The 12,495-nt window shown below is 40.3% G+C and overlaps 1 protein-coding gene across 13 annotated transcripts in view; it reads left to right on the top strand.

The window, feature by feature from the left end:
- Positions 1–12,495, top strand: part of DAB1 (DAB adaptor protein 1) — a 213,139-nt gene that overhangs the window by 103,851 nt on the left and 96,793 nt on the right. For 12 of the 13 annotated variants that reach the window (XM_064719421.1, XM_064719418.1, XM_064719428.1 and 9 more), the window contains one exon: positions 5,938–6,137. In XM_064719421.1, coding sequence (XP_064575491.1) covers positions 6,071–6,137 — 67 coding nt within the window. In that variant the 5' untranslated portion in view covers positions 5,938–6,070. Of the gene's footprint in view, positions 1–148; positions 172–5,937; positions 6,138–12,495 lie in introns of those variants that run through there. The other variant, XM_064719423.1, reaches the window with a different exon arrangement.

Below are 12,495 nucleotides of genomic sequence, written 5' to 3'. Positions count from 1 at the left end.
GTCACAGCCAGGCTGTGCCTGTGCTTGGAGTGGTTGTGACTTTGGTTTCTGGTTTGTTCTTGCACAGCATGATCAGAAATTCCTTCTCTTTTCTGCTCCAGGGTCAGCAGTGTGGGAATCTGGGAGCAGTGAAGTCTTGGAGTAGAGCAGTTCCTATGGGAAAAGCATTAGGTAATTCAGTTTCACTGAGCAATCTCTAGTCCTATCTGAATGATTTCCTCTGTTATCTGCTGTGTGGTATCAGAGGAATGATGTGGAGTTTTTAAGCCTGCTCCTTTTTGATGTGATACCCTGCTAAAGCTTACAAAAGCACTCTGAGTGGAGTTTTGAGTGAGAAGGTGCATTTAAAGGAATGATGAGTGCTGTATCTATATCCCCAGCACACTGGGATTGTTCCTGGTTTTCAGCTCTCTGGGCTGGAGCTGCATTCCCTGCTCCATGGGCAGAGGAGATGTAGTTTTTCCTGAATTCAAATGCCATACCTTTAATATTTCAAAAACCCTTTAAAGCAAGTCCATGTCTTCTATTTTGCCTTTCTTGCATGAGTGCTGCCCTGTATAATAGAAAATAGAAACTGGAATATTAAAATGAAATGTTAGTAATTTGCCATTAAAAATGTTGATGAAATCAATTCATTCCTTTGAAAAGCTTCTTTTTAATCCGGTCAGCATTTTCTGTGAGTAGAAAATTCACAGCACTTCTGGTGAATAATTGGTGGAGTGGAGTGCAGTATTCACCACGACATGGAGTGATTTCCAGGAGGAATTTCAGTAATTATTCCTGCTATCGTTGGAATACTAATAAAAGTCTTACTTTAGAAATGTTTTATAGGTCAGTTTTTTTGCCAAGATGCTCTTCAGTGGTGAATCAGCTTCAGTGGTGCTGTTTACCCCATCTGAGGAACTGGGTAACATGCCTGAAAGATGCCCTAGAGACAGAGAAATGAAGCATAGTTTAAACCACAATAACCTTAATAAAATGTGTTATTAGCCTAAGTTACATGTAGGATTTTGTTTAAAAAAGAGTGTCTTGTTTTCAGGAGATAAGAGAAGTATTTTATGAATACAGTCAACCACAGCAATTAAATACTAAGGGAAATTAAATGCTGTGGTTGGAGTACTAAGTATTTTTCTGATATTGGATGAATTAAAAAGGGTTATTTGGCAGTGTTGTTCTGGAAGACACTGCAGACATAGTACAGAAAACTGCATAAAGGACATAAAACTGTTCCTTTATCATAATATATAGAAAATCAGGAGTGGAATGGGAGAAATGGAGAGAAATACATGCTCATTTTAGAGCAGACAAAACCAAATATGAGATCTGGAGGCAGCTGTGAGTCTTAAAAAGCTGTCTAATTTAGGGAGTGAGTGGGAGATGAAGGATGCTAGGTTACAGGGCAGGGTTTGTAGGGGAATAAATGTTTGTGTAGTATCTCAGTTTGTGCATGTCAACAGTAAAATTCCTTTCAGCTTTAGAGGCTGCAGAAATACCAGTAAAGAAATGGCAGGAAAAGGCAGTGCTCGCATGGAGTGCCATGAAAGAGACTCCTTTGGCTTTGTCACTGGAAGCAGTGCATTCTGCTCTTATGGGGGAAATGGCAAAACAGAGGGGAGGGACAGACCCATGAACAATCCAACAGAGGCTGTTTTCTGTGGCAGGGCAGCAGAATTCCAGTGCACAGTCCTGTTAAACACTTGACAGAATTTGCTGTAATGAAGCGTCACCAACAGCTCTCCCGTTTGCTTTTGTTTTCTCCTCTCTGTCAGTGTCTTAATCTCTCTTTCACCTCAGCTTTCCCCCTTTTCTGGTCCTTACTTGCAGGCCCTGTTAGCTGCAGTGTATCAGTGGGTTTTGGATCAGTCCCTTGGGTTCCTGTTGGAATTAGTGCAGTGCCTGCTGTGACAGATGAATCCTCTGATGTTCACCAGCCCTGACCATTGGGGAAATGAGCTGATGAGTACAAAACACTGTGAGCAGCACCAGAGGATTTCCTGGCCCCTCTCCCTGGAGGGTACAAAGAGCACTGGTGGCAAAGACGGGTTTTCCATTGTCTGTTTGTGTGTGGTCCCACTGCTGTTCTCTGTGTTAGGCTTTGAGGGCAGGTGGGAAGTGGATGAGTAACATTTTCTCCCAGGATTGCAGACCCTTACTCTTGAACTGGTTTTAGTTTTCCAGGATCACAGCACTCTTCACTCCTATTTTCACTTACATTTTACCCTTATAGTATGTTTGGGCTTTGCTTAACACTTGTAAAACCACGGGCATCAACATGATTATGTTGGGAGCTTTGGAGGAGAAAAAATTAATTGCAGGACTCCAGAGGCATAAAAGCAGGAGCTAAGGATGGGAGTACAGCTTTTGTTTTGTCAAACCAATATTTGGGAGGTACCATCCTCTTGTCAAATCCCACTTTGTGGCTGTGGAGAAGTTAAATACCTAGGGAATGCCAGGGCTTAGTTACAAATCCTTTCTAAGACTGCTTTTCTTTATATAAGCAGATGGAAACTGCTTTCAGGGGAGGGAACTTCTTAAGTTTTGAAGTCCCAAAGAAAATTAATTAATTCATGTATTTGAAAGCCAGAGGGGAAGTATTATGATCATCTTGTCTGACCTCCTTCATAACTTGGGCCAAGGGAAGTCTCCTAATAACCCCTACAAGAGCTCACTGAAGCGTGGTTGAAAAGACAAATGATTTGACAGAAATTGTTGTTTCACAGGCGTGTGGGGGAGGCGAATGGAGCTTGGGATGAATTTCCCCGTGCATAAAGGGTCCAACCTGTGTTAATCCTATCTGCAAAGTGAATTTACAGAAATATTTCTTTGCTAAGGCTTTAGGTTTTGTGCTGGCGTAGGAGTAACAGAGAACACAGGCTTAAGAACTTCTCCTGGAATTAAGAGCCGGTTAATTCCAGAATGCGCTGATTGTGTTCCTGCTGTAGCCACTTAATAAGGCCACGGAAAATGTCAGTATTTTGTTAAAACGAAGAGCTCAGAATCCTCTTTAGGAAAAGCTGAGCATGCACATAACATTGCAATAGCTGGAGCAGTAGCAAGCCACACAAGGAGATTGTTAGAGTGGATGGATATGTGTAAGACGATAGATTTTTTGAATTTTTTTTTTTTTTTTGGAAATGCAGCTAACAGAATTTTGCCTTTAGAGCAGGGAGAGAAATGTGGCAGAAGTGATCAAAGCAAATAGCATCTCATTGATAAAACACATGCTGCAGTGCTTCCCACAGTTGGGAGGCTGTGGTATTTAACAACGGTGACCTAGATTGGAGGAGACAATGAAAGCTGTTGCGGTGAGGAGCAGATTGACTGCCATTCTCATCTGGGTAATAAACGGCTGAAATATGGACAGTGCATGGAAGTTTACTAATGTGGCTTACATAAAGACCTATACTTTTGGAGGAATTGTCTCTGTAGCAAATTCAGTTTGAACTATGGCTGGTGTCTGACAGATGTTTATGTGCTCCTTTACAAAGATACCTATTACTTTATTCAAGGATCTATGAGCCTGCGAGAGTATGACCTGATTAGGTTTGAAAGTAAATCAATATGTGAACCTGTCCAAAAACAGACATGCATTTATTTTAAAAAATATTACTCAGTGGGATAGCCTCGAGGGGATATAGCTTTTCTGGAGAGTTTCAGATGAGATAGCAGTCATATGTTGTTACTTTAAAATATTCAGTGCCATTCAGATGCTACTATTTCAGCTGTCCTGTTAGAAATAGCTGACAACAGGAGATGACATTCCTGATGCTTTGTAGCCACAATGGCCTTCTAAGACATTAAAACTTGCTTAACTACGGACCCCAGGGGTATTTAGTATTTATTTTTAATTTATTTTTTAATAAGTGGACCTATTATAAATATTTCCCTTTTGTGAAGTGGCTCATGTTAGTGCTCCTTGTAGAGTTATGCAGTTAACCTTTGGGTAAATATAAATCCAAATTCTGGAAAAATAAACTGTCAATCCAGCTGTGACTCGAGAGATGCTTTAAGTAAGTGCCATTGAGCTGTAAAGGCTGATGCATCCCTACTGTGCTGTAAAACTAAATATTATTAAATTGGGTTGCAGGCAGGGGGAGGGGAAGGAGATGGGGGTTGTGAGGGACATCTGTTCTGCTCAGAGCTCCTCTCTCTCCCTGCTCCTGGGGGGATTTGAAGCGTGAGTGAGTGAGGAGGGCGAGGGCGTTCCCCCAGCACCGCTCTGGCAGCTGTGCCTGGGGACAGGCAGCTCCCTGTCCATGGACCCGGCCAGAGAGCTCCTGGAAACCTCACCCTGGGAGCTGTTCCCTCCCCGACCAGCCTTCATTTGCTTTGTCCTTTCCTGCTCTGTTCTCAGCTGAGAAGCTTCATCGAGATGCTGTTGGTTTATTCAGGTCTGTAACACCAACCAGGTGTGTTCAGCAAGCACTGCAACTTCAATTTGTGCCTCGCTTTATTTTTTTTTTCCTCCTTTTTTTTTTTTTTTTTGCCATGTTGTGCTTATTCAGATTCCACAGAGGGGGGAACAGGGAATTTTGTATTTCAAAATCAGTTCAGCAGATTTTGAAAAGCTATCTTTGAATATTCCATAATACACAGACAGATTTGAAGAGCTTATTAAAGAAAGCCCCTGACACACTTCAGCAATATTAAATCACTTCAGACGGTGCATGGCAGTGTAATGTTACTGAAGCATTTTAAAATGTTAAAAGAGCCTGGATTTGAAAGTACTGGTGGCTTCACAGCCCTTACTGTGAAAAGTGATTTAAAGTGTCAAAATTATTCCAGTGTTTGCAGTCTGTTACTTTCTTAAATGACAAAGAAGGGACATTAGTAAATAACTCTAACTGCAGTTAATCTCTGGCCATCTAACCAGCTGATATGCTGGGTTAATATCTTTATTAAATGCTTATTTAATAAGTGGGCAGCTGTTCCAACAGGCCAGATGGACTTCTCTGTAATTGTGCTAATAATGGGAACTTTCTCACAAAAAGAAAGGGCAGTAAGAAGATGCATTTGGTGAGGGAGCATCCTGACAAATGGCTTCAGGACAGTCTGGTCCTCTGCCCTCGACAGACTGGCTGGAGTAAGTGGTTCATCCCTCAAAGCAGGAAGGACCAGCAGTGAGAATTGGAGCAATGGGTTCTTTTTGGCTTAGATGTTTATTCTTTGTATATTCTTTGCCTCCAGAGCCCTGACATCCCCAGTCTTGCCTCCCTCGTCCTCCTCTAGCACATTCCTGCTGTGGGTTCACACCTGGTGCATTTTTGTCCCCAAGAAATACACAGCTTTCTCCCTAAATGTTATCTCTCTAGATGTTATCTTTGTGCACCTATCCCATTTATATTTCATGGGTTTAGTTAACTATTTTCAGAGATCTTTACAAGAAAGATTACTAGATGGGAGTTAAAATTACAGCTTTGTTTATGTGGAGACAGAGTCTTTTATACTGGAAACATTATCATAAGCAAGAGGAGTGGCAAATATGATGTTCTCAGAATGAGCAATGAATTCATTTTTCATTTGTCTTTGTTCAAGTAGGAGAATGAGAGGACTGAAACAGAATGGAAGGAGTAAAAATCTGTACTTACTCTCTGGCAATATGGAATTGGTGCATTTAAGAATTGAGTCCTTGCAGATGTTTTTGCTTTTGGTGACGTTTCCAGCTACTTCCTGCATTGTGGTCTCTGTCCCCCAGCTGCTGGTCCTGAGGTGCTGGTCTTCTCTACACCCTGAGCAGTGTGAAGGCCAAAACACTCAAATACAGATGTTTGAGGTAGTCAGAGATAATTATGCTTAAGCATCTAAAATCATGGACAACTGGCTCAGTAGATGGAAAACTTCATGTAATCCTGCCTTGCAATGGTTTGGCTTTTTTATCTTCCTTTCATGTTTTAAACCCAGAAAATGACTGTTCCTTTTTGTTTCCTTCCCTCACAGCACTCGAAAGGAGTGAATGAGATGAACTGTTTGGGTTATAGTATCTGAAAGGCTAAATTATTCTCTTGGAGAGACGTTCTAAATGAGCCTGACCGAGATCCTGGATCTGTGTGAAGAGGACTAAGGATATAGGATGTCAACTGAGACAGAACTTCAAGTGGCTGTTAAAACCAGCACAAAGAAAGACTCCAAAAAGAAAGGTAGTGACTCATTTGTCTTTATTTGTGTGTGTTTTGTACTTTAATCAGCTCCTACATCAGCCACCTTTGGCACATCTGTGGCTCTTCTGTTGTCTGTGTGCTCACTGAAAGTGGGATTTGTTTTGTACCAGTGGAAGTCTGCTACAGAAATATGGGGTTTGATTCTCTGACATATAAAACATACCCTTTTGAAAGATGAGAAGAAATTAGCATATTATTTATGGTTCACAAAGAGAAATACTGTTTTTAAAATTACTCAACAAAAGATCACTTTTCTTTTTCTCTGCTGATAAACACATTTTCTTCTAATGGCTTTTTTTTCTGCTTTGTTTTGAACTAACCAGAGCTCAAATGCACTTTCTGTTCGTGGAGTTTGAATTTTACTGACACTTTGTGAAGTTAGAGAACTCAGTAGCAATCTGTGAAGAGATTAATTAATCTGGTATAGGAAAATATAAACAAGGAGGAAGAAAACTCAAAATTAAGGAGAAGCTGTGGAGAAATGCATGGTTGATTAGTTCATATTTGTATTTACAATTTTACCTCAGACTGTAGAGCAGTTCTTTGGAGTGCTAAGTGTGAGAAATGGGACCATATGAATTTGGTGCTTATCCTTATTTAAAGATTTTTGGTAGGGATTTTTCTCCTCACATTTTTATTGGTACTTTTATTGCTTATGGTTTTAAGTACTGATGAACTTGGAGCCCAAGACCTCAAATTGCAGCATTAGCTCTTGCTGCTCTGTGTAGCCATATTTGGTTATTTTTTTAAACATACACATGAAACTGAGATTGAAAACAGATTTAATATGAATTACTCAAATAAAAAAGTAAAACAAAAAGAAAATAATCATACTTAATAGTTTTAACACTCAACACAGCAAGATTTGAACTTTCCTATGAGCTCTGGAGTTTGTAATTCTGTTTCTTTCTGTGAATGTGTCATGTAGCCATTTACTTCTGAGGGTTTTTTCATTTCCCTAAGACAAAAAAAAACCCTCATCTTTGCTTATATATGTATAATGCAATTTCACTCATGTATAATGCAGCTTTTTAATGTATAATGTAAATTTTACTCATAGTAAACTTGAACTGGGCAGCAATACCATTTATTCCAGCAATTCTACCAAAACGTTTACTAAGGCCTTGTGTTCCCTTTGGCTTTTGTATCAGAAATCTTTATCCTAGAGTTTGTAGAAAACACGGCAATTAAAAAATTTCAAGTGTTTGTTCAGGAAGATGGTTTAAAAACCTTATGACTGCTCTAGGCCTATACTCAAAAATCAAAAATGATTCATTTAAGATTAAAAAGCTCCAGTTGGGAAAGGCAAGAAAAGGGGAACTTTGATGTAAATGAGAATGTGATCTAAGATGTTTAGGGCAAATAAAGTTAAAGTGGTTTGGTTGTATGATCATTCAGTTTTTGGGGGCAGGCAGGAAATTAAAAAATGTCATTTCTTTGCAATATGGATAACATCTTTTTGATGTATGTCTCCTATGTTATTTCTTCTGCTGGAGGCTGAAAATTTTGATACCAGCGAACAACTCTTTTAGGAACTTGATGTTTATGTTAATAAAATATTCAGCATCCAACTTGTCAAAACATTTCCGTAAATCACAATAGCTGAACACTTCTCTGCCCAAAATCTGATTCTATCCCCCAAATGGAAATTCTGCAAATTACCTTCAGTGCTAAGGGGGAGTATAAAATACGTTGTGTGGCAGTGATGTGAGTGTCTGGAGAGCTGGAAGGGACAGGGAATGGCAGTGGCACATCCCAGGGTTATTCTGAATCTGTGCTGTCTGTGCAGTCTGAGCCCTCGCAGGGCTGGGGCAGTGAATGCTGCACACAGACAAGGTGCACAATGCACACAGTGTTTGCTATTCAAATCCCACAGAGCCACAGTCAAAAGAAACTTGGTGTGCTCATTTACTTGTCATTGAGTTGTATGCACTTCCCTGTGTTCCAACAAAGGAGCCCTCCTCTCTATAGTGGCAGTGATGGACACGTGAAAAAAGGGGATTTTTTTTTCCCTTTTTTTCCCCAAGTTCATTAACTGTGAGCAGTGGCAGGTAGCAAGTGCTAACATGAAGTTTTTTATGTTGCTAATCAATGAGTTTGATTATGCAATGGAACTGAGTATTCCCAGGAAATCAGTCTTTGCTGTATCAACAGAAATTTCAGCTCTGGTGTTTTTTTATTTTTTCAGCTTTGGTGTTTTTTATTTTTTCAGCTTAGTATTTTGTTGCACTTCTGGAAGAGCCATGCATCCCTCTCCATCCAGAGCAGGGACAGGCTTCTTTTGCTGTATTATCCATATTTTGTTAGTTCTCCTGCCTTCTGCAGCACTGCATGGAATGTCTGTCCCATGTTTATATCCCACTCTGGAGCTCTGGGGTGACTCTGAGGGGATGAGGATTAGTGTGGAGATGGAGCGTGGGACTGGGTTCTTCCTGATCTCAGCCTAAATCTTGTGTGTAGAGCCAGCTAAATCTTTAGTTCTCTTCATCTGCATAAACATCCAGTAAGGCGGTGTTTCTTATTTGGAGTGTTGAAATAAAACAAAGCTTAATTCCTAGGACTTGTGAGGTGTATGGATACAAAAAATAAGTAAAAATATGCTTTATATATACTATATGTGTATATATATATATGTGTATATATATATATATGTGTGTGTGTATATATATATATATATACACACACTTTATATATCCTATATAAAGTATGAAGTTTCAGATAAATGTGAGCAGCTCTTCTTACTGATGTACAATGCCCAAAAAGGAAGCAGTGACTTGTACATTTGTGGTAATAATGCCTACATTGAGTTAATACCACTGTGATGTCATGAGTTAACAATTTAATAACCTGGACAGGTTAAGAAAAAAGTCCAGGAGGAGTCTAATGATATTTAGTGAGTGTGAATGTAGAATCTTGCTGCTGGGATGGACTAACTCCCTGCCAGAGGGGTGGAATATGTGGTTGAAGTTTCTTTAGGATTTCATAGAACTGCTTTTAGGCTCTGTCACATAGACTGTTGACTTTTGGGTCACAGGGAAATAGTTTGATTGGTGCTGCAGATGGGGCAAATGACAATGCTGGTGGAAAGATTTGACCAAATATTTCTTTGATGTTCTGGGCACACACAGAAGACTCTTTCTGTAGGCACATGCAGAGCAGTTCCCTTTGGATCACTTCTCTTTAGGCATGGTTTTTACAGCCATGAGCTTTGTGGTCATAGCCAGCTCTGCAGTGTCTGCACTGTCACCTGAGCTGGTTTGGGAGGCAGTGTCAAGAACTTCAATACAAAACCCTGTCTGTTTGCACAGAATCACAGCTGAGGAGCTCTGATGTTCTGTGGGTAAGTTCAATATTTACACGATCATATCAGACTGTAATTTTGTATGTTAACATTATCACCCTGGATAACCTTAAAAGCAGGCTATTGAAAAATCAGGTACAAATTTTGCCTTGCGTTCAGCCCATATTGATCTGATGGATCAAGGGTTGGGTGGGCTCTAGAGGTGCTTCCTGCTCACACTCCTGGCAGAGGGATGGGAATTTTAACTGGCCTGGAAATACCATTATGGTAACAGAAGTGAGGCAGGCACCTCCCTTCCTCCCCAGATTGTCACTTTTTCCTCCCTGCGCTGTGAAGCTCCTTGTCCCTTGAGGAGCAGCGTTTCACCCTGACCTCCAGAGCTTTCCTTCCTACACTTTATTCCATTTTACAGGCTTACAGTGCACTAGGTGTTATTAGAGGAGATTATGTTTCTGCCATCCCCCACCTCCAGCCCTAATCTTCATGCCACTCTTGCTGATATCTGCTGGTAGCTTCATTGTAATTATCTTTTTTGCTCACATTTTAAAAGATATCCTGGAGAGATTTCATGCTGCTCTCTGAGTGGAAATGGTGAAAAATTCTCAGGAGGTTTAGAAAGCTCAATTTGAGGACTTTTTTTGGTGATACAATTTTATTTTTTGGTGAGTTTGCCAAAAGTCATGTGTTCTTTAAGAAGTGTTTAGAGAATTAATGGTATAACTAATGCTCTTAAATGCTGATGTTATTTTGTTTGTTTATGTCATCTGGTTCATTAAGAAGTGGATAAAAATTGTGCGTTTTTATCGTTCAGGATAGGAAATTAGAGGTTTTTTATTAGCCAGAGTTGTTAGAAACATAAACCATGTTTGTCTTGTAGTACATGGGGGAAAAGCCTTGTTGTAAGTGTGTATAGATTATTGAATCAAATTGAAAACATTTACTTGAGCCTATCAGAATTAAAATTGATTTAGAAACCTCTCTGGGGGAAATGTGTTGCATTGATGTTGAATTCACACTGATAACTGCCTGGGAAAATCCCTTCTTGCAAAATTAGCTGAACAGAAAAATTGAAATGGCAGGTCAGTACAGAAGTGAGCCAGGCTACCAGATTTTAGCACAGATCTGTGTCTAGGGAAAAGGCATGGGGAGAGATTTTAAGAGATTTAATCTCTTCCTCTTGCACTTAAATTCTGTAATTTTTCTATTTGAACCTTAGGGTTTGTTCTGCAATTCCATCTCTCATCGTATCCCCATTATAAGACTCGTGAGTCAATTTTCAAAATGACAGGGGCTTGCAAAGAACAGGAGCACATTCAGAGAGGAGCTTGGGCACGTTGGCACTCAGCATGATGGTGGCTGATATTTCCTTTGGGTGAGATTCCCTTGTTTGTTGGGTTTCCAGAGCATGTGGGAAGCACGTGGGCAGCTCAGAGCAGGCAGGGCGCCAAGCTGGGGATTGCTGCACCCAGCCAGTGGCAATGGGACATTCAGGGAGGGTGGGACGTGCTCTGCTGGAGCTGGAGCTCTCTCCTGGCCTGGAGCTGGGCGCTGTGTCCAGGCTGGATGGACACCCAGGTGCCCAAGCCCTGCTCCAGGAGGGAGAGCTGGTTCCTGCCAGGTGAGGAGTTTACACCAGGGGGGTTTGCGTGGCAGGGCTGGCTTGGAGGTGGGAGATGTGAGTCTGATCCTCCTGGGATCACGATGGCAAAAAGCTTAATTGTCCCGTTTTATCTCTCCTGAGTGCTGATTAAAAGGAAAGCAGGGGCTGCAGGATCATTGGCGTGCAGACTGGGCCTGTGGCAGAGTCACATCTATTTCCTGGGTCTTTTAAGCACTAATGAGAGGCTGGGGTCTGTCTAACTATCTAAAGGAAAACCTTTGCATCCCCAGGAGCAAAACTCTTGTCAGACTAAGATCAAACAGGAGCTACCTAGTTAGTTTAAAAGCCTTTGGGGATAGGAAGCCTTTAAATGAGGTTACGTTTTGTCATTGTCAGTTTCCATCAGAGGTGCCTGATGCTACCTCAGCCCTGTTTTGGGCTTTTCAGACCTCATTTGAATCCAGTCTTTGCACTAATCATTGCTAAACCCCAGAGTGGAATGGAGGTTTCTGATGGATGTAAAAGTTACAGTTTTGCTGACACACAGAAATCTTGGTGCAGTTTTTGCAGCTATGTTTCCAGGTTGGAACTTCAGTTTAAACTAATAACTGCTATGATGGTGGATTACTTTTTTAATGAATTGGATAGTGATGGTGGATTACTTTTGCAATGAATTCACTTCTTCTTAAAAACTTTATGTACCAACAATTAAAACATCATCACCATAATGAGGCATTTCAAAATGTCACATTGGTATAGGTTCATTTATTTTTCTGATTATGTAGCTAAGATTCATGGAATCCAGCAAAATTTAAATTTGATCTAAAGAGTAATGAACAGAGTAGCTTCTTTCATTGACTGGGAGTGGATTTGCTTTGTTTCCTTGCAGTAGCTATGAGTTTTTCAATAATTTATAGATCAAGTAACAGCAACATTAATTGATACACTAATTGTGTCCACATGCCTGCCTTTAACAAATCTCTTTTGTGAAATGATTACTGACAATATTAATTGCACGTCTTTTGTGAGTTGATATAAGTTATGAATTCATTCTCAAGTTGAAAGGGGGTGGGAAAATCATTAATTTTGACATTGTGTAGCTATAATTAACAAGGGTTATCCAATAACCTATCATCAATTAGAGAGCTCATGAATTCTGTTTTAAATACCATGTACCAAAGGGGGTCTGTGGTTGTTAATTGAAGGATTCTTTGGGGGTGATGGATGTTGTCTCTTATTGCAGATAAGATGTTTATTGTTGTATTTAATTGAGGGAAATCTGCCTAAACTAAGGTTGGGGCTGGTGCTACTTTGCTGCTCCTCACCAGAGGAATCAATAATCTGTTGAATACTAAGAACAGCGTTTCTCAAGAGCTTCTGTTACAATTTCTCAATGATTTAACAGCCATCAAAGCATTTCAGTTTAAAGGAGTAAT

Source organism: Zonotrichia leucophrys, chromosome 8 (genome assembly GCF_028769735.1).
Source record: "Zonotrichia leucophrys gambelii isolate GWCS_2022_RI chromosome 8, RI_Zleu_2.0, whole genome shotgun sequence".
Taxonomy (NCBI): domain Eukaryota; kingdom Metazoa; phylum Chordata; class Aves; order Passeriformes; family Passerellidae; genus Zonotrichia; species Zonotrichia leucophrys.
Note: the sequence above shows the minus strand (reverse complement) of the source record. Positions and strands in the feature narration are given on the sequence as shown.